Source organism: Myiozetetes cayanensis, unplaced genomic scaffold (assembly GCF_022539395.1).
Source record: "Myiozetetes cayanensis isolate MyiCay16 unplaced genomic scaffold, myiCay2020 scf2-11, whole genome shotgun sequence".
In the NCBI taxonomy this organism is placed as follows: domain Eukaryota; kingdom Metazoa; phylum Chordata; class Aves; order Passeriformes; family Tyrannidae; genus Myiozetetes; species Myiozetetes cayanensis.
Genome location: NW_026087411.1, coordinates 17,474,673 through 17,492,086, shown reverse-complemented (window position 1 = coordinate 17,492,086; position 17,414 = coordinate 17,474,673). Strand labels below are relative to the sequence as shown.

The window sequence follows — 17,414 nt, the reverse complement described above, 5'->3', positions numbered from 1 at the left end:
AATCAGCTGAGGATTCATAGCCAGGGTGCAACAACCAGTTGGGGTCGCATGTTCTCAGAGGCAAAACCTGTCGCAAGGTCTTATGTAAGAGTTATCAATGGTGCATCTGAAATCCATTTCCAAAGAGCTCACAAAATGCAATTTGTTCCCACACACCACATTCAGAGGAAAATGATTCAATTTCAGTTTTCAGTTGAAACAAATTCAGAGGTGTAGGGGAAGATGAAGGCTCATAGAGTCAGGAGGCTACCGGGGTGAAAAAGTTATCCATCCCTCCTGGACCTTTCCTTGAGGCACAGAGGTCTCTGGTCCTCCATTTCATGCCTTTCCTGGCCTGTTAGTTCAGAGTTTCATTGCCTGCTTTTGAATTCAGCACACGGGGCAGGTGAAGCACCAGAGCGTGACTTTTAACAGCTGCCGCATTTTATGCCCTGCACGAAGAAGCAAAGCTAAAATCCTTGGGGCTATTTCAGACCAAAACTGCCTCGACTCCCAGTCTGCTGCTTCTTTAATTGTGTCCGTGTGTGAAATGATGGTCATTTGCTCCTTGGCAAAATTTTTCTCCTGAAGTGATTTTTCAGTGTTTCCAGGCCTTTTCTTTCACAACATCAGGTACTTGTTCTGCAGAAATGTGGTGCTGCAGATCACAAGAAGCTGCTTCCCCTGTCTCCAAGCAGAGATGTCCCTTGAAAATATTTATATCAAATACACCTCAGCACCTGCAGGGAGACAAACACAACTCCGCTGAACAGTGTGGTCACAATTGTTTGAGAAAAAAAGATCATATTTAAATAAATGGTAGTTTTATACTTTATGTTGCTGTGCTGCAATTGTTGAACCCAAAAATGGAGATGGCAGCACCAAGGAGGAGGTTATGGGCTGGTTGCCAAAACCAGTGTCCTCCAGGGAGCTGCAGAGGTGGCCAGGACCCCTCCAAACTGCAACAGTGGTAGGCAGGGAGGTGATGGGAGATTTCACAATGAGGCAACTCTTCTTGTCAACCAAGATGTACAGATGAAGATATGGATAAACAGAAGTGACAGAAGTGCAGGGCTGTTACACTCCCAGCTTCTTGTGTACCTCCAGATGGGTCCATCAAAGCCCTGAGCTCACGGAGAGCAGTTCCCTTGAACTCTATCTGCCATGTAGGCTCCTCAGAGAGAAAGGCAGGGGACTGGCTTTCTTCAAAGAATGAAAATAGCCACAGAAATGCCCAATTTACAGATAGTTAGATGAGATTTACTAATAAAAGTAAAATAATGGGGGAGGATGCAATTTTTGGCTGCATTTGCCAACTTTGAATGAAGGAGGAAAGCCATTTCCCCTCTTACTTCTTCCAAGAACTCTGGGGAAAAAACAATAGGAAGAGAAGTTTCTCTTTTCTTCACTTTTAGATAAAAATAACCCTGAGGAAATTTAAAAAAAATTCTGGCCAATGTTGAGATCAAGAAGGAGGATGTTGGACACAGCTGGATTTACAGACTGCAGTGGAGCCACGAGCTCCTGGCACTTTCTCACAGTACCTGCCCCCAGAGAGAAACCAGAAGAGCCACCTCAGGAGCTGCTGAGGCTCTGTAAATTCCTCTTCTCTGACCTGTTGAAGGGCCACAGGGCCTTGAGGTCACATGTTCTTCCCTCTGCTGGACCTTTCCCTGTGAGGCAAGCAGGTAATGCTCTCCACAAATGAGTGAATAAAAAAATAAATTAAAAAAAAAAAAAAGCCATGTGGGGATTGTTTTTGTAACTTTTATGTGGTGCCTATCATGATGGGATGCCCAGCTCTGTGAAAACATTTCAGGTATACATTTGGTTTTCAGGAGTGGGTCAGCAGGAGGAGATGAAGGCAGAGAATCCCTCGGCTCTGCGCAGCTGGATGGTGGCAAGAGGCTCCCACACCCATGAGACCTGGTCCAGGAACGTGTCACCGAGGGGGACGCTGTATGTGGTGTACCCCAAATGAATCCTGCACTCACTTTTGCTCAGACAAAGCTCATGTTGAGACAAGGGGCTCCATCAGTCAGCTGGACAGGGTTGGACATTGTCCCTCACTGGCCCAGCCCAGGTGTTACTGCCAGTCCTGTTTGCAGCCGCTAAATCCTGTGAGCTGCGGGAAAGGGAGAGGCTCAGAGCTGGTAATAGATTGGGATGGACAGATGTGACAAGATTTGTGCCCCCCCTGGGGTCAGGCACTTGGTGCCCAGGTCGGGGAAGGTGGGAGCTGAGCAGAGCCAGCCCAAGGCTCTGCAGCCAAACCCTGGTGCCTCCTGTCTTTCCCCCATGCAGCACCATGCTGTGAGGGGCTGCCCTTCTGGGAAAAACACAGGAAAGCAGAATTTTGGTTTGTGATTCACATCCCATAGACTCCAAAAACAACTTGTTGGATGGGAAGTCCCAGTGTCCACAGCCCCACATCCCGCAGGAGCCGGCAGCAGCATGGAGCTGTCACTGGGGACCAAGCTCTGCCCTTCCTGTGCATCTGGCCCCAACCTAATGCCACCAATGGAGAAAAGAACAGGCATTTGTGTCCCTGCCATGCCCTCCCCATCTGGACCACAGTGCCCAGGCCATCCCATGCATCACACAAGAGGCTTCTGGCAGCCATGCCTGCCTGCAGTCCAGTCCATTTGTCCTACACCATCTCTCCCCAGGAGAAGTTGTAGATGTGTCATTTTCCTTTCACAGGACACAGAGTAGCCTTATCCAAATATAAACAACCTGGGAGTATTTGCCGTCTTATTGTCTGGACAAAAAAGTAAAACAAACAGACCTTAAACTCTTTTCCCCCTGCCACTTCTGGTACAGTAAAACAGTCAGGGCCAGAGACTCCAGAGTTCCCAAAAACATCACTCATCAGAAATAGTATCCTACAAAGCCAGGTGTGGAGGGAGCCCAAGAGAGCCTTGCTGCCATCTCCTCTACAAGTCGCTCAAAAACCAGTCAGAGATCTCTGAATATTTAAAGGGTTGCTGCATGAATAATGGAAACAACCAGCAACCAAGAAAACGTGATAGCCTGCAGCATCACAGGGCAGCACTCCCTTGGGAGAGGCCAGGAACAAAGGACCGGTGTCTGGGGTGCACCCTCAAACAAGCTCAGCTCTTGGGAGCGTCAGCAAAAACCAGGCCCTGGGTCAAAAGGTGCTTGAGAATCCATCCCCCCATGTCCAGCAACAGACACATGTGAGAACTTTCCACACCTGACCAGGCAGTTGCACAAAAAATATGCAAAAAGGGGGAAAAGCTGCTGTAAAGAAAGTAAAAGTGTTTCTCCCCCAAAAAACAGGGCAGGCACAGGCTGTGAAGCCTGAAGAAGCAGTCCCCATTTCACAGTGAGAGAGCTGAGGCTCAGAAAAAGAGGACCCATGGGAGACATAAGCCCAAATCCCATAAGATCCCATGCTTTGCCCATGTCCTTCCAGCTCATACCTCCCCTTCCCATCAGGGACTGCAGCAGGGAGATCAAAGTCTGGCTCCAGTGAGTGATGTTTTACATCCAAGGTTTTCTTCCCATCATCCTAATGGTTTTCACCACCACCACCTCTTTTTTCAGGAGATTCTGAGATGTTTCAGACACAAATCTTCTCTGTGCCATCCTCATCAATGTCTCTGTGGCCACCCAAGAAAAAACCCTCCTGTCTCTGTGAAGTTGGGGAACAAGCAGAGACTTTGTCCTCATGTCAGTGGGGTGGAGAAGTGGCTCCTGAGGGCTCTTTCAGGATCCCTTTCTTACTCAGATCCCAAAGAAAAGAGCAGTCCAGAGAGGAGAGGTGTCTGCATGAAATGAAATTCAAATTAAAAATGAACGAGAAAGAAGAGGTAAAGAACTAGATTTTCCAGACTCTCACACATCCACTGTCTGGTTTGTCTGTGAGCACTCTGGTTTTCTCCCATGGGGCACTACTGCATTTAACAGTCAGAGGAAAGAGAGGAAGGCCAGGAGGAGCTGGGAAGTGCTTGGGACACAAAGCAAGACTGAAATCCCGTTAGAGAAATGCTCAGTGGTAAAAGGCCTTGTGCCGTTCAGGCTGCACCACAAAGCTCCATGAGGAGCTACTGGAATGGGGTGGCTGCTGGTCCCATGGGAGGTGATAGGATAGAGGCAATGGGGTGGATGGCTACTGGTCCCATGGTAGGCAATGGGATGGGGGTGATGGCCACTAGTCCCATGAACATCCTTCCCCTGCAATCATAGATCCAAACACATGTTAATTCTTTTCTGTGGGATTCCCATTACTACTGCAGAGAGATAATAGCTGTAATCCCCTTAGTTTTAAGGTGTTGAGGCTCACTGAATCCTCTGGTCCCCCCTCCCTGGTCCTCCAGGCAGGCACGTGGCTGAGGTTGCATGGCTGCCTTGTCCCCTCTCCACCACCATTAGGTGTTCAAGTTGATGCAGGCCTGGCTCAGACAATGCGAAATTTAACAGCTTGTGTAGTAATTAAGAAAAACCTCTCAATGCAGCATCATTAATTAGACAAATCCGCCCTAAATTACCAGTAGTTCATGGCACCTTGTAAAATCCTTGTGTAATACCCTTGGAAAACAAAGACACTCAGCGCTGGCGATAAGCCACACAGCTCCATGGCCGTTGCAAAGCACTTTGGATCTTCATGAGCCTTTTAAAAAGAAATAAAAAATAAAAAAAGCTATCTAAAATGTACATTTCCCCCAATGACTCTGCTCTGGGGTGTATTAAAAGCAGCACCTTGACTCAGCCTGCCACATAAACATCCTGCTGCCCCCGGACAGCCCGATACTGTCTTCCTCCCAGGATGAGGAGCTGAATAGGAAGTGACAATCACAGCTCCTGCCCACAGGAAAACAGGAAGTGCCAGAGTTGTACAACCACTCCAAACATTGTCCTACCTGCTTCACTCCTTGGGTGCGATGTGAACTTGCTTTTCTTTCCGTTCCCCATTGCATAACTATTTCTGGTCCAGGGCTGGCCAGTACTGGAATACTGATGCATGGGTCGGTCTTTGCAGCCTCTGGCTTCTCCCTGCCTGCCCAAAGCCAGTCTGGTGCTTTCTGGTGCAGAAGGACAAATGTCCACCTTCCTAACCCGTTGCTAACACTGGAGGCTCTGAATGTAATCACTGGAAGAGATGGAGTGCTCATGGCGCTGGGCAGATTAGCTCACCCACAGCTGCCCACATCTGGCAGAAGCCAGATAAAAGAAAGTCCTAAATCTTCCCCACCAGAAAGCAGCTGAGAATGGGCACTATTGGCCAAATCTCTGAAATTATCTGACTGATGAAGGAGCTAATGTTTACAAACATGCTCCAGTTCATGCACTAAAGTGCTATACCTTGTCCCAAGCAGCCCCTGAGACTAAGGGTGGATGGGCAATGGGGGTGTTGCCCCGGTGTCAAAGCAAGCTGGGCAGCCAAGGTTTTCAACAAGCACACAGAGAATAGCTCAGGGAATCAGGAGATGTGATGGAGAAGAGGCCACTTGCACCATCCCCATTTTTATCCACAAATGTGCACTCCCATCCTCAACTCTTAGGTTTGATTTCAAGGAATGCCACTCCACTCAATGCAGTGCATCCCCAGCCTGCAGCCCGGCAGGCCTCAGAGGACCATCCTTCCCAAAGACAAGAGACTTCCCATGTTAAGTGATGCTCTGGGAGTGGGGCAGCTAATTCCTCTTGCAAGTGCTTCTGTGTCTCTGCTGAGACATGGGCCCATATTTGCATTCAAAACATAGACGTCAATTGCGAGTTTCCAAACAAGAAGAGGGATAAGAAGGCTTCCTCTCTGCTCTTCCTTTATTCGCAGTGTAAAAACATCCCTCGCCAAATGAGGCAGTGTTTGCCATCACTTAGCAAAGTTCACATTCCCACAAGCACAGGCAGGCATGAGGAGGAGCAAGGATCAAGGGGAGGGGGGGAACCATCACACCAGTACCCGCAGGTCATGGTCACACAAGACAATACTTTGCAAAATTTGGAAGCGGGAGGAATGTGAGAAAGCTGAAGAGGAGGATGTTTATTAACATATAAGAATATCTCCAAAGGGTTAGTGTCCTGTGAGGATAAAAAGGGATCCCAAGGCAATGCTGTTTGAGCTATTGATGAGGAAAAATCTGGAAATCCTTATTGAGGCAATCCTACTGCTGGTGTAAAGAAAAAGAGAATAGCTTTTTCTCACATTGATGGTACTGAGGGTTTTTCTAAATAAGGAAACTTCAAATTGATTCCTTAATTAATTCCTTTGTATAATTTCATTAAACATTATGATGTGAATTCATTTCCACACCCGGCTCAGCCTCTGTGGCCAAAAAGGCTGCTGGCTCCCTATAGCACAGAGCAGGAAGCCTTTCAGTTCAAGAACTGCAGTCTCAGCCTTGTTGACTGCGTCCAAGTGGTCAATGGAAGGCAAGGGAAAGCCCAGTAGTGAGTTTAAATAATTGTCTACAGACATTTGAGAAGAAAAAAAAAAAAGGAATCACTGCATTTTAAATGGCAGATACAAGTTAGAGAGAGGAGAGCTTCCCTTCTACTCTCTTTCCTCATACCTCTGCAGCAGTCTCAGGCATATCTGGGAGGTGTCTCCTCATCCACAGGGCAATGCCAGCTGCTCAAGGCCCTTGCACTCCCTGGCCCATCAGTACTGCTGTCAATTGGGAAGAAGATGAAGACTATCACATGGGATTAACACAGGGCCTCTGAGAGGTGTTTGGAAGCCCCAGAGGGCATCACTGATGCCTGGCACTGCCTGCCACCAAGAGGGAATTCAACCTCCAGTTAATGTGTTTAACCAGTTATGCTGTGATAACAAAGGGACATCTGTGTTTGGGACACAAGCCCCATCACAGCCCATCAGCTGAAGCAGCTGTGGCAGAGCAGCTGCTCCCCAGAACCAACCCCTGGCAGCTCAGGGGCAGTTTCCTCCTGTTTGCAGGTCACGAAAGCATGGCAGGCACCATGTCCTCCTCTGAAGAGACCCAGACTGGTGTAACTTGCCAAGAGATGCTTCTTTGCATTTTTTCTACCCCTCGGGTAGACAATGTCTCTTTGCTTTCACCTTATGACTGTAACATAAAAATAAACTGAATTTCTCCCTACCCATTGCAGCTGCACTTCAGCTCACCATGGCTGCAGCTGGGACAGTCCCTGCTGAAATGTTGTATTTCAGTGCAGGAAGGCGCGTGATGCTGCCACCTGCTTAACCAAGAGAACTTGCAGAGCTCCTTCCGCCCTTTCACTTGTTAACCTCACTGCAGACCACTGAGAAAAAGGGCCTCCTTGCACTGGAGCTGGGTCTGCTGGCAGCTGGACGGGCCTCTGCTGCAGCCCCCGCAGGGTTCTGCTGCTCAGGTCTGTGGCCAGGCCACAGGCACTGCTGCCAAGAGCAGCTTTGGGAGCTGCTGAGAACCAGTTTGGTCACCCAGAGCAGGGAAGGTGCACAGCGCTGCTCAACTGGACTCAGTAACGCTTGGACTTGATGATCTTTGAGGTCTTTTCCAACCTAAAATGGTTCTGTGCTCTCCACACCTGCTAACCCAAGCTGGGGAAAGAGCAGGTTGTGCTGCCTGGTACAGAGCCCTGCTCTGCAGCCATTTCCCGATAATCATGTAACCTCCCTGGTCTGTGCTCGTCAGCACTACAGTAACACAAACCCCCCTTATTTTCAGGTAATATTTAACCCTTTCTCAAGCACCCTCCTGTCCTAAGACACATCAAGCTGAGAGGAGCAAGATTAGCAGTGCAGCTCAAAGAAAAATCTGTGTCTTCTGCTGGGAGGGGAAGCAAAGTGTGGCCATTCCCTCCTGCCCCCACACATCCCAACCTCTGGCTGTCCCAGGCTTGTTCTGGATTTTGTTAGGAACAGGTTGCAGGGACACATGCAGCAAGGTCTGGCCACAAGACCTGGCCTCCCAACACAGGGACCCCATGACCTGGAGGCAACACATCCTCCTCACTGTAAAAACATGTCACCTGCATCTGTGCATTCAGTAGTAGCTGTTATCTGGTTTATAAAACATTGAAACATCTGCAACTGTCAGCTGAGGCATCAAAGTCATCTCACTCCACGTGCCAGCTGTGGGATTGCCATGGGAGTGCCTGGCATGTGCCGGGCACGTGACTGCCATATGACCAGCGTGTGACTGGCACCTGACCAGCACATGATCCACGTGCGATCTGCACATGATCGGGGCACGACTGATGCAGGATGGGCACGCAACTGGCGATGCTGAACGGGCTTTTGCCAGGAGTGTTCCAACACAACTGAAATTCTCTTTTTTTTTTTTTTTTTTTTTAAATAGTTACATCTAAATGTATTGATCTAGTTTGCTCATGGGAATATTGTGCTAATCAATAACAAGGCTTTACTAAAGATACACAACATATGAGGGACAAGGAGCAGTTCGACCATGAAGAGCGTTTCACAGCCTTTTCCAGGGTTCCAGCAGCTTTCCCAAGGCTCAAAAGAGACGCAGGAAGCTTTTGGAGACATAAGTGTGAAGCTATGAAGTTCATTATCTAAACCGTAGTGAGGAAGCATTGAGAGACAGCGAGCCCAACTCCATCTCCGCCATCAGAGGTGTGCAGGGGTTCCTCGGGCACAGAGCACCCTCTGGTGGGAAAGCCATGGTTGTCCAAACGAGAGCAGAGCCACCCGTGGCACAAGACTCGGCTCTGTCAACTCCTTCTGGGAGGTGGGTTTCCATCGCACGGGGCTGCTTCACTGGCAGACCCCCGGTGCAACACAGCCCTTATGCCCATGCCCGCTGAGCACTGCCCGGCTCGGTACCCTGCCCTGGTCGGCGTTCCCAGTGTGCCAGCTTGCTCTCCTCGAGCTTTGAGGCAGTGATCCCGCGCCTTTTGGTCCCTACAGTCCCCTGCAGCTGCAGGGTCCGGCGGCCAGATCGCGTCCCAGCCACCTGCCAGCCCACGGCCTGACTGCCGGAGGGATGCTGCTGGAGGCAGGTGGCAGCTCCCTCCATGAAAAGGCAATTTGTAAACAACCACTCCCCAGCTTTGAAGCCTTTGTAGCTGTGTTAAGCGTGGGGCTGAGTGGGAGCAGGTCACACTCCCCTGGCTGCTGCAGTCCCCTTTGCCTTGGTCTCCGCAGTTCTCAGCCCCGCCCCGCTCAGGCTGCAGCTCCTTGGAGAAGGGGGAGGGCAGCATGTCTGTCTGCCTGCCTGGGGGATCACCCCCCCTTTTTGGTATAATGGGGCCTCCACACTGCCTGGTGTCTGCGGCTGCTCTCACAAAACAAGCAGCAGTCACAAATTTTAAGCAGCCCCCAGCAAAAAGGGCACAGGCAGCAGTTCAGTACTTCCAGCCCCTGGTTAGTCATGGACCTGCCACATATCACTGGATGTGCCCTGTCACATCACTTCCCATCACAGTTTCTACCTTAAAAGTCCCCCCAGCACCACAAAGGCAAGACCCATGACCCAATGCTTGTTCAGCCCCAGTCCCAGGCCACGCTGCTCCCCACAGCAGCATTCCTCTGAGTAGTACCTCGCTGAGTGCCAAAGCCAGCAGAGAGCAAGGTGAATCAGGGGACCTGGGACATCTTGCCCCACCTGGCTCTGCAGGACCCTGCACAGGACTCAGGATGCAGGGCTCGTTTCTCACAGGGATCGCCGTCATCTGGCATAGCCAAGTGCTGAGGGTGGCACAAACATTGAATAAATAGGCAGATTTTGCTCAAAAGCTCATGTTGTAAACATAGGTCAGGAGGCACCTTTTGTGCCTCAGGCCATTTCCCTGCCCCAAGCCAAGCTGCTGCCAAACAGTACTTTAACCCAGCTCTGGGTGTGTTTAAACAAACACAGGAGGTTCCCCAACACCCTTCCTTCGGGTCCCCACCTGCTCACTAGCACAGTGTTCAACACCCAGCGCTACCACAGCACCCCAGAAATGCGTTTCCTTCCCCGCCTTGTCATCTCAGCTGCCCTGGCCATCGCTACCTTCCTGAGCTGGAGGCTGCTTCAGACCCTATCTGGTGGCCAAGGAGGTAAGGTCTGGGACACGTGTGGGTTCTGCATGTCTGGCAGCATTTCTGTGCCATGAGGGAAATAACCTGGAGCTTCTTTTGGAGGTTCTTGGCAGGCAAACGCCTACAGGACAGAAAACACCATTTACACAGTGTTTGTGGAGAAAGCACTTACTGTGGAGCCCTGCAGCTTTATGCCCTTAGTGGGGTCATTGATCTCAGGTGTGGTGGGGAAAACAGGTGTCAGGCTGCTGGAGGTAACTGCCAAAACCTTTGCTGGGAAGGGCAAAATGCTTTTGGGAAGGCAGGAAGGAGCAGGAGGAGGGACTTTGGAGACTATTGCATTTCATGACTGAAAAATGCATCCCTCTCCTTCAGTCCCCATCATTCCAGGGCGAAGTCATTACTAGATTTTGCAGGCATTGTCATTCCAGGGCTGGACAAGTCAAAGAGCAACCCAGGATAGCTGCAGACACCAGCTGTGTTTCTTCCTGTGCTCCTGGTGTCCTTTGCCTAATTTTAACTGTGCTCCTCTTCCCTGTACAACAGTCTTCCCAGATCAGTGGGAAATGTTTAACTTCCCAAGGACCTGGGAGAAACTATCAAACTAACTGTCTCCCCAGGGCTGCCAAATGCCTGCACTGAGCAGATGAGGCAGATGTGCTGCTGCTAAAAAAAATAAAGTAACAAGGCAGTCATTAATCTCCCGCATTCTAACCCACTATGACCTCTTCACATCAAAAATAGGAAGATAAAAGGAAAGAACAAAGCCGAAATTTGAGAAATTAAACTGGCTCTCATAAAGTCTTTGTATTTGCTTTTGCCTTTTATATTTGCTTTGTTGTTGTCTCACTTCTGTTTGCCTTTTGCTTTTTATTTGCCTTTGCCTTTTTATCTACAAGAGAAAAATTTACATATGGAAGTGATGCAAGAAGTTACGTCATTTGAATCCCTAAATCACCCCAAGCCACTAAGAATCATCCCTTGCTTTCACATATATTTGGTAGCTGATGTTAACATATTAACAGACACAAAAGAGTTTGCAAGACATTGTGTATTCGTTGCTACAAACCAATTTACTACTCCTCAGTCTCTCAGAATATTTCAGAATATTTCAAGATATTTCAGAATATTTCTGGTAAACTCACCTCAGTTATGCTCATTTGAAAGCAAGGACATAGAAGGAAAAATTATGATTTAGTGGAGAATGGACCCTTGACAGCAAGTTATGGTCAAGATTAGTCCTCAGACATGGCAATTGGGGAAAGTGGGGTCTGGGTGTCCATAATTTCACACATTTGTGGAGACAGAAACCCATTTCCCAGCAGAGCCAAGCTCTTTGCCAGGCAGGGCTGGTCTCCCCTCTCCTACCCATCTTCTTTGCTTGTTATACATCTTTTCCATAGTGGAATAACTAGAAAAGATCGTGCCACAGCATCCTGTGCCGGGGGGGGGGGTGTCACTGACTCAGGGCAGAGGTCCTATAGGGCTTTCCTCACCCCCATCTTCACCTGATGTTTCCCAGGTGACCTGGCCCCCAAGGCGGAGGAGGCCTTCACTTTGACACTGGACACCTTCCTTCACGTTCAGCAGCTCAGGAAGAAGAGACTGAGAGCTTTCTGCAGCCGATCCCGCAAAGTCACCACACTGCCGAGGAGCCAGCAGGAGAGAGCTCACCTGCTTTCGAGTCTGAGGGTAAGCACCGAGCTGGACTTCCTCTACTGCCAAGCGCCATCAGTGGGAGTAGAGGAATGGCAGCAGCTTTTGGAGACGCTAGAAAAGAAAAATGTGACTCTCCCAGTGCCACTTCCCTACCACTGGCGCCACACTAAGGAGACGCAGCTGAGCAAGTTCAACCAGACGGAGATAGAGGCCATGTTAGGGTCTTACACCAAAGTGCTCTTTGTCAGGGACCCTTTCCACAGGCTGATCACCACATTCCTGCAAGGCATGGGCATCAACCCATCCTTCAGCAGCTTTGTTGAGGATGGTTTAGGCAGTGGAATACGCAACGCCAGTGTGGCTTGGAAACCACTCGTCAGCCTCTGCCTGCCCTGTCTCGTCCAGTACGACTACGTGGTGATGTTTGGCTTCCACAGGCAGGAGCTGGGCCACCTGCTACGGCGGGCTGGGCTGTCTGTGGACAGCCTCCTCCCCAGGTTCACCGACACCCAAGTGCTGTGGACCTACAGGTGGCTGTCAGAGCAGATGTTCAGTGAGCTGTCTGCCCAACAGAAGAAGAAACTGTCTCACTTCTACCGCTGGGACCTTTCTGCTTTCCCATTTTCTAGCAGTTATCTGTCAGACCGCCTCAGCACTCCAGAGACCTGGTAGAAATAGCCCATCTAGAGGGACTGCTTCAGAGAGCGTTAGTCCAAAAGCAAACACTTCAAGATACTGACAAGCCTTTGCTTCACAGCTGCCTGCAGCAGAGTTGTCCATGTCACAGCTCCAAAAGGTACGTCAGAGAGCTGAGACAGCCCACTGGCAGGGAAGGGATATCAAGGCTCTTCACGTGGTTGAATTGTATTTAACACGACAAGAGCAGGCACTAGGGAAACTTGTGGCACTAGGCTTGGAAAACTGCATGAACTGAACAGTGCAGCAGCTCTCAGCAAACCTAGCTCTTGGGTTAGGGTGGGTCAGACCTGCTGCAAACCACAGCAGTATCACACATGCTCTCCCTGCACTGAGATTCTGTATCCTGAGCTCCCTTTTGGGTCAAGAGATTTGGCAATGGCTTCTTTGTGATAAATCTCCCCACACAGATACAAGAAGCACTTCCAAAGGAGCACAACACTTGGAGTCTCCCTCTCCCTACTCTACCTAAGTAGGTGAGATATGACACAGGGTGGTACTCCCTCCTGGAGAACCACTGATGATGTTCCCAATCTTTTCATGCTCACAGAAGGTCATGCCTGGCCCATCATTTGGTCCTATCTGTTCTGTGTGAACTGTTCATGTTTTACTGTCTCACATCTCCTATGTGTTTAGGCTCAAGAGGGCCTTGGGGATGGCACATGATGCTTGCTCCATTCACAAGTTTTGAGTTTGGCTGCCTCTGTTACAGGGCAGACTCAAATGGGCCAAGGCCGACACTGAGACAAGGATAGTTCAGTCTGGCCCAGGTACCACGGAGAAAAAAAAACCTTCCACCTTGTCTCAGCTGCTGATGGGCCCCGTGGAGGTGGCTGGAAGCATCAGGATGCATCACTGTGCTGCTGTGGAAAACACAGTGGGGCTACTGTAAGCTCCTGCTGGCAGAGAAGCACAAGGACTGACTCTGCTTTCGTTCGGACTTGGCTGCCAGCGTGGCTGGATGGAGGCCCGGGCTCTCCAGCTGGCTCATCTGCTTCATCTGACTTAGTAGCCTGGAGCAGCCACCCACCCTCTCCCAGCCTTGGTCACTGAGCTGATCTAACTCACAGCCTCTAGGATGGGTCCATGTTTGCCAAACACCAAGGATGAACTGAAGTTGTCCAGCTTTCAAAACATAGCAGACTTTTACCATAGCATACTAGTCTCCAGAATACTTAGCAGCTTTATTTTGCATTGTTGTGACATTCACAGAGAATTCCTCATACATTCATGTAACAAGGACACCAATTTGACAATGCTCATTAAAGAATGATAGTGAAAACTGTTGATTAGAACTGACCTAAAACAGTTATCAAAAAACTTGCTCCCCCTCTCACACTGAGGGACACACAATTAATATCTCTAAGACATCAGATCACCAGGCCTCCTTTCATCCTCCCACAAAATCTCCAGCTACAGCAATTACAACCTAAGTGCCACTACTGTGCGCAATACTTTACAGTCTAGCAAGATGGCATAGTCCCTCTTCTGAGGATACAGTTCTGGGAAAGAGAGAAGCAGCAAATTTCCAATTATAGGTAATTAGAGTCTTGCATCCATGCTGTATTTCACTGGAAAGTACTAGAAAAGGAACATTTTTCTCTTCGTAAGTAGCTTTCCCTTCAGCGACTACGAGCTGAAATCCCACGCAGCGAGACGTGTGCGAAGAGATGTGACTCAGCACCCGGCAGAGGACAGGGCTGTGCGCTCACAGCAGGAGAGCTGCTCTCCAGCAGCTTTGTACTGCAGAGCACACCTCAATTTGGGTATCCTATAGCAGTACCTTCTCTTCTTGCCAGCCCTCTACAGCACATCCCAGTCCTTTCCTAAGTTCCAGAGGAAAAGCAATGTATGAAATGTTAAGACGTTTAGAGGTGACATGAAAATCTCAGCTTCATGTTCCTTAGAGTCCCTGTTTTACCCACAGTTCCTATTAGCATCCAAGCTTCCCTTTTCCCTACACCCTCAAAACCAGTTTCTGTAATTACTTTGCAACCCTGATTTTATACCATTGCCCTCCCCAGGTGTTTGATATAAATTACATTCAACTCCAGTGCACCCCAAAACAAAGGGGTTTTTCCCTTCATCAGATAGTTGCTGGGCAAGGGTAACAAAAGGGCCCTGAACTGGGGTGGCCTCGAGGGTATGGACTGGTGCCTGGGAAAGAGTGGCTCACTGACGCAGCAGGAAAAACCACTCTACACTCCAGGATCTGCACTGAACAGCCTGCTCTGACCACTGCCTGTATGCAGAACTTGGCAAATACAATTGCAATTAACTCACAAAGCAAACAGCAAAAGAGATATACCTAATCTAAAAAAATTTTACCTGACCAGGCAGTCACTGCGACTGTGTGAGACACCGCAACCCCTTTTTGAAGTGATGAAAAAAGTGCTTCCAGAACCACAGGGGACAGAGAGCACTTACTCATCCTGCTAGAGACATCCTGACATGCCCCAGGGCCCCCAAAGGCAGCAGGCCTCTCATGAACACTGGCAGCTTTCCCCTGAAGTGACACTTGAAGCTCCTCGATATCACACTCTGCCTGTGTCTGCCCATGCTCTGCATTAACACACATTACCTTCCCTTCGTATTTATCATCAGCCTGGTCTGAATGAGCATGTCCAGCCATCCCATGAGGTGGATGTGCAAGGAACAGTGCTGATACCAATCTACCTTACAGACTTTGTATTTTGTATCCCTTTGTGGACATCTAAGAATGTGAATACACAGGCTCCAATAGCTGTTACTGAAAACAAATTATCATATTTTCTTCTCTAAGAGGTTTTTTTCATATTGCCAACTTTCAGGAGAAAGCAAAAACATGTTCTTGCCCAGTACCTCAGAGCTTAGGAAACACCAATATTGTATTTCAATTAATAAAACAATTACATAGCAATCCCAACAGGCACAATGTACTTTCTGCAGCTCACATATACAAATTCCCTTCTTCTAGATGGTAGATTCATAGTATTTTAAGCTGAGAAATAAATCTACACATTTCCAAGCAATATACCCCGGAGTGCTTAAAAAAAATATTTCACACTGAGCATACTTCATCCAGTCCTAAGAGAGAGGCCAATTTTAGGTAGTTTGCACATGAGCAAAATTTTTAATAAGGCAATGGAGTTACATCCTCTTGCACCGTACTTTTTTGATGGCCCTAGGAGTGCAAAAATAGAAAAAGGACATTTTCATAAAGCTGTGGGCCAGAGAAACATAAAAGTTTGCAAATGATGAGCAGGTACAGTACATGGCTGACATCATCTAGGGATAACACGATGCTACAGTGTTAAATCTGACAGTGACAAAACCTGCCAGAGGGATGCCCACCATTAAATCCAACACAAAAAATATATTCAACCCAGACGACACCAGGTCATCACATAGTCAGCACATTTTTCAGACAAGCAGTCCCTGTAGCAAAATGTACCCATTCTCATACATTCAGCAAAACTAAGAGTTCTCTTGAAAAGAAGGCAAGGCCATAGCATGACAGCAAGGGATTGACCCTAGAGGGCACCCAGAGTCAGCTAATCCCCAGCTGTGTCCATTTTCTTCGTGTCCCTTGCTTAGGCTGGTATAAATTGCCAACAATGTTACCAACAATGATGAGCAACTTTCTCTGTTACTCCAAGGTTGCTGATGTCCTTTCCTATTTAAAATATGGGGAAAGATGTGGAGGTGTGGGACGGGAAAAGACCGCATCAAACAAAACAGCATCTTGATGGAAGTCCTCTTGGTGTATCTAGTTTTTATCTTTAATCAGAGAAGACAAGGTAGCAGTTGAACTAAGATTTCATTAAAGCCCTGGTGCAGACAAAGCAATAGTCATTTAACTTGGGATGAATCAGTTATTGGTCACATTTTAGTGTTTTCCTATCAAACGGTTTTGTTACACAGGTAAGACCATCTTTGTTAGCTAACATCAAAAGTCCTCCTCATTTTCCTCTAGGATATATCTGGCTTTGTGTGCAGAGGGGACACAGCAGGGTCCAGCCCTCAGTGCCTCCTAGGCCTTCCCCCATCTCAGTGAGAGGACTGTATGTCTGGGCTCAGCACATTTAAGTCCTTCTTGGCATAGCATGACTAGGTGGTCCATATTTCCCCACAGTAGGAAGAAAAAGAAACAACCACCCTGCCATTTCACATTGGCTGGTAATAAGCACCATTGCAACAATTTTATATGAAACCTGTAAGATTTTTCAATTACGCCTGGATAACATCACCTTCCACTTACTCTTCATTTGAATTTACATTGCAGTTATAATTTGGCAGCAATTCCTTCTCCTAGAGAAAACAGTGATTGGACAATTAAATGTGAAAGCTCCATGAATCACTGGGTGAGCCACATGAACACAGATATTTTTTTCTCCATTATAGTCCTACTGCCTTGTGGTTCCTCTGGTGTAAGCTCAGTTTCAGCAGAGTTTTCTCCCCAAACTTTCCCTTTACACACGCACAGACCATGGTTTAAAGGTCCCTGGCTCAGCAGAAGGGCACTGTAAAGACAAAGAAAATAACTGAGTTAGTAACAAATGAGGATCCTGGCCAGGATTTGCTATGTTCTTTTTGAGGTGGGTGACTTTGTGCTGGTGAAGATATTAGCTCCTATCCCAGTCTTTCAAAACAGAGAGATGTCTGTCTCATGGCACTTCTGTTAGAGGCTGTGCCTGGCTCTAGCTGAAGGTCTAATGGTCAGCTCCTACAGAGCCCTGTGACAACACTGTGACTGAGGAGCCCATGAAGAGACAGCGACAGGGTTAACTTGTGAACTCCTTCAGATCAAGCTCACAGCCCCTATCGAAGACTTCTGTGGCCATGACATTCAGGAGAAGGGAGTATTTTCAGTAACACTTTCCCTCCCTCCCTGAAAGACCCCCCTGGATCACAGAGCGGCCCTAACCATGTCAGCGGAGAGGGATGATACTCAGCAGCACCAGGACAAGCAGTCAGTGCTTTGTTCTACAGACAACACTTGGAGGATGGAGGGATGGACTGCAACTCCAATGACAGTGTGCAGCAGCCCTTCCTGCAATGGGAGCCCAGCAATGCTGCTCTGTGGATTTGTCTCTCAGTTGGTGGTATGTTAAATGAAGGATAA

The 17,414-nt window shown here is 48.4% G+C and overlaps 2 protein-coding genes across 2 annotated transcripts in view; one reads left to right on the top strand and one right to left on the bottom strand.

Annotated features, from left to right (window-relative positions):
- Window positions 1–9,846: 9,846 nt before the first annotated feature.
- Window positions 9,847–15,666, top strand: LOC126639506 (carbohydrate sulfotransferase 9-like). Its single transcript, XM_050314350.1, has 2 exons — window positions 9,847–9,973; window positions 11,478–15,666. Exons 1-2 carry the CDS (start codon window positions 9,877–9,879, stop codon window positions 12,284–12,286), a joined length of 906 nt encoding a protein of 301 aa, XP_050170307.1. The 5' UTR covers window positions 9,847–9,876; the 3' UTR covers window positions 12,287–15,666.
- XDH (xanthine dehydrogenase) overlaps window positions 13,468–17,414 on the bottom strand; it is a 52,683-nt gene continuing 48,736 nt past the window's right edge. Inside the window, 1 exon segment of the mRNA XM_050314349.1 lies at window positions 13,468–16,812. Within this exon segment, the coding sequence (XP_050170306.1) occupies window positions 16,762–16,812 (51 nt within the window). The 3' untranslated portion in view covers window positions 13,468–16,761.

Excerpts from the sequence above, each read along its gene's own strand:
- LOC126639506 (XM_050314350.1), top strand. The coding sequence starts at position 9,877 with ATGCGTTTCCTTCCCCGCCTTGTCATCTCAGCTGCCCTGGCCATCGCT. Across the intron at positions 9,974-11,477 it reads CCTATCTGGTGGCCAAGGAG|GTGACCTGGCCCCCAAGGCG; the intron begins GTAAGGTCTGGG and ends GATGTTTCCCAG.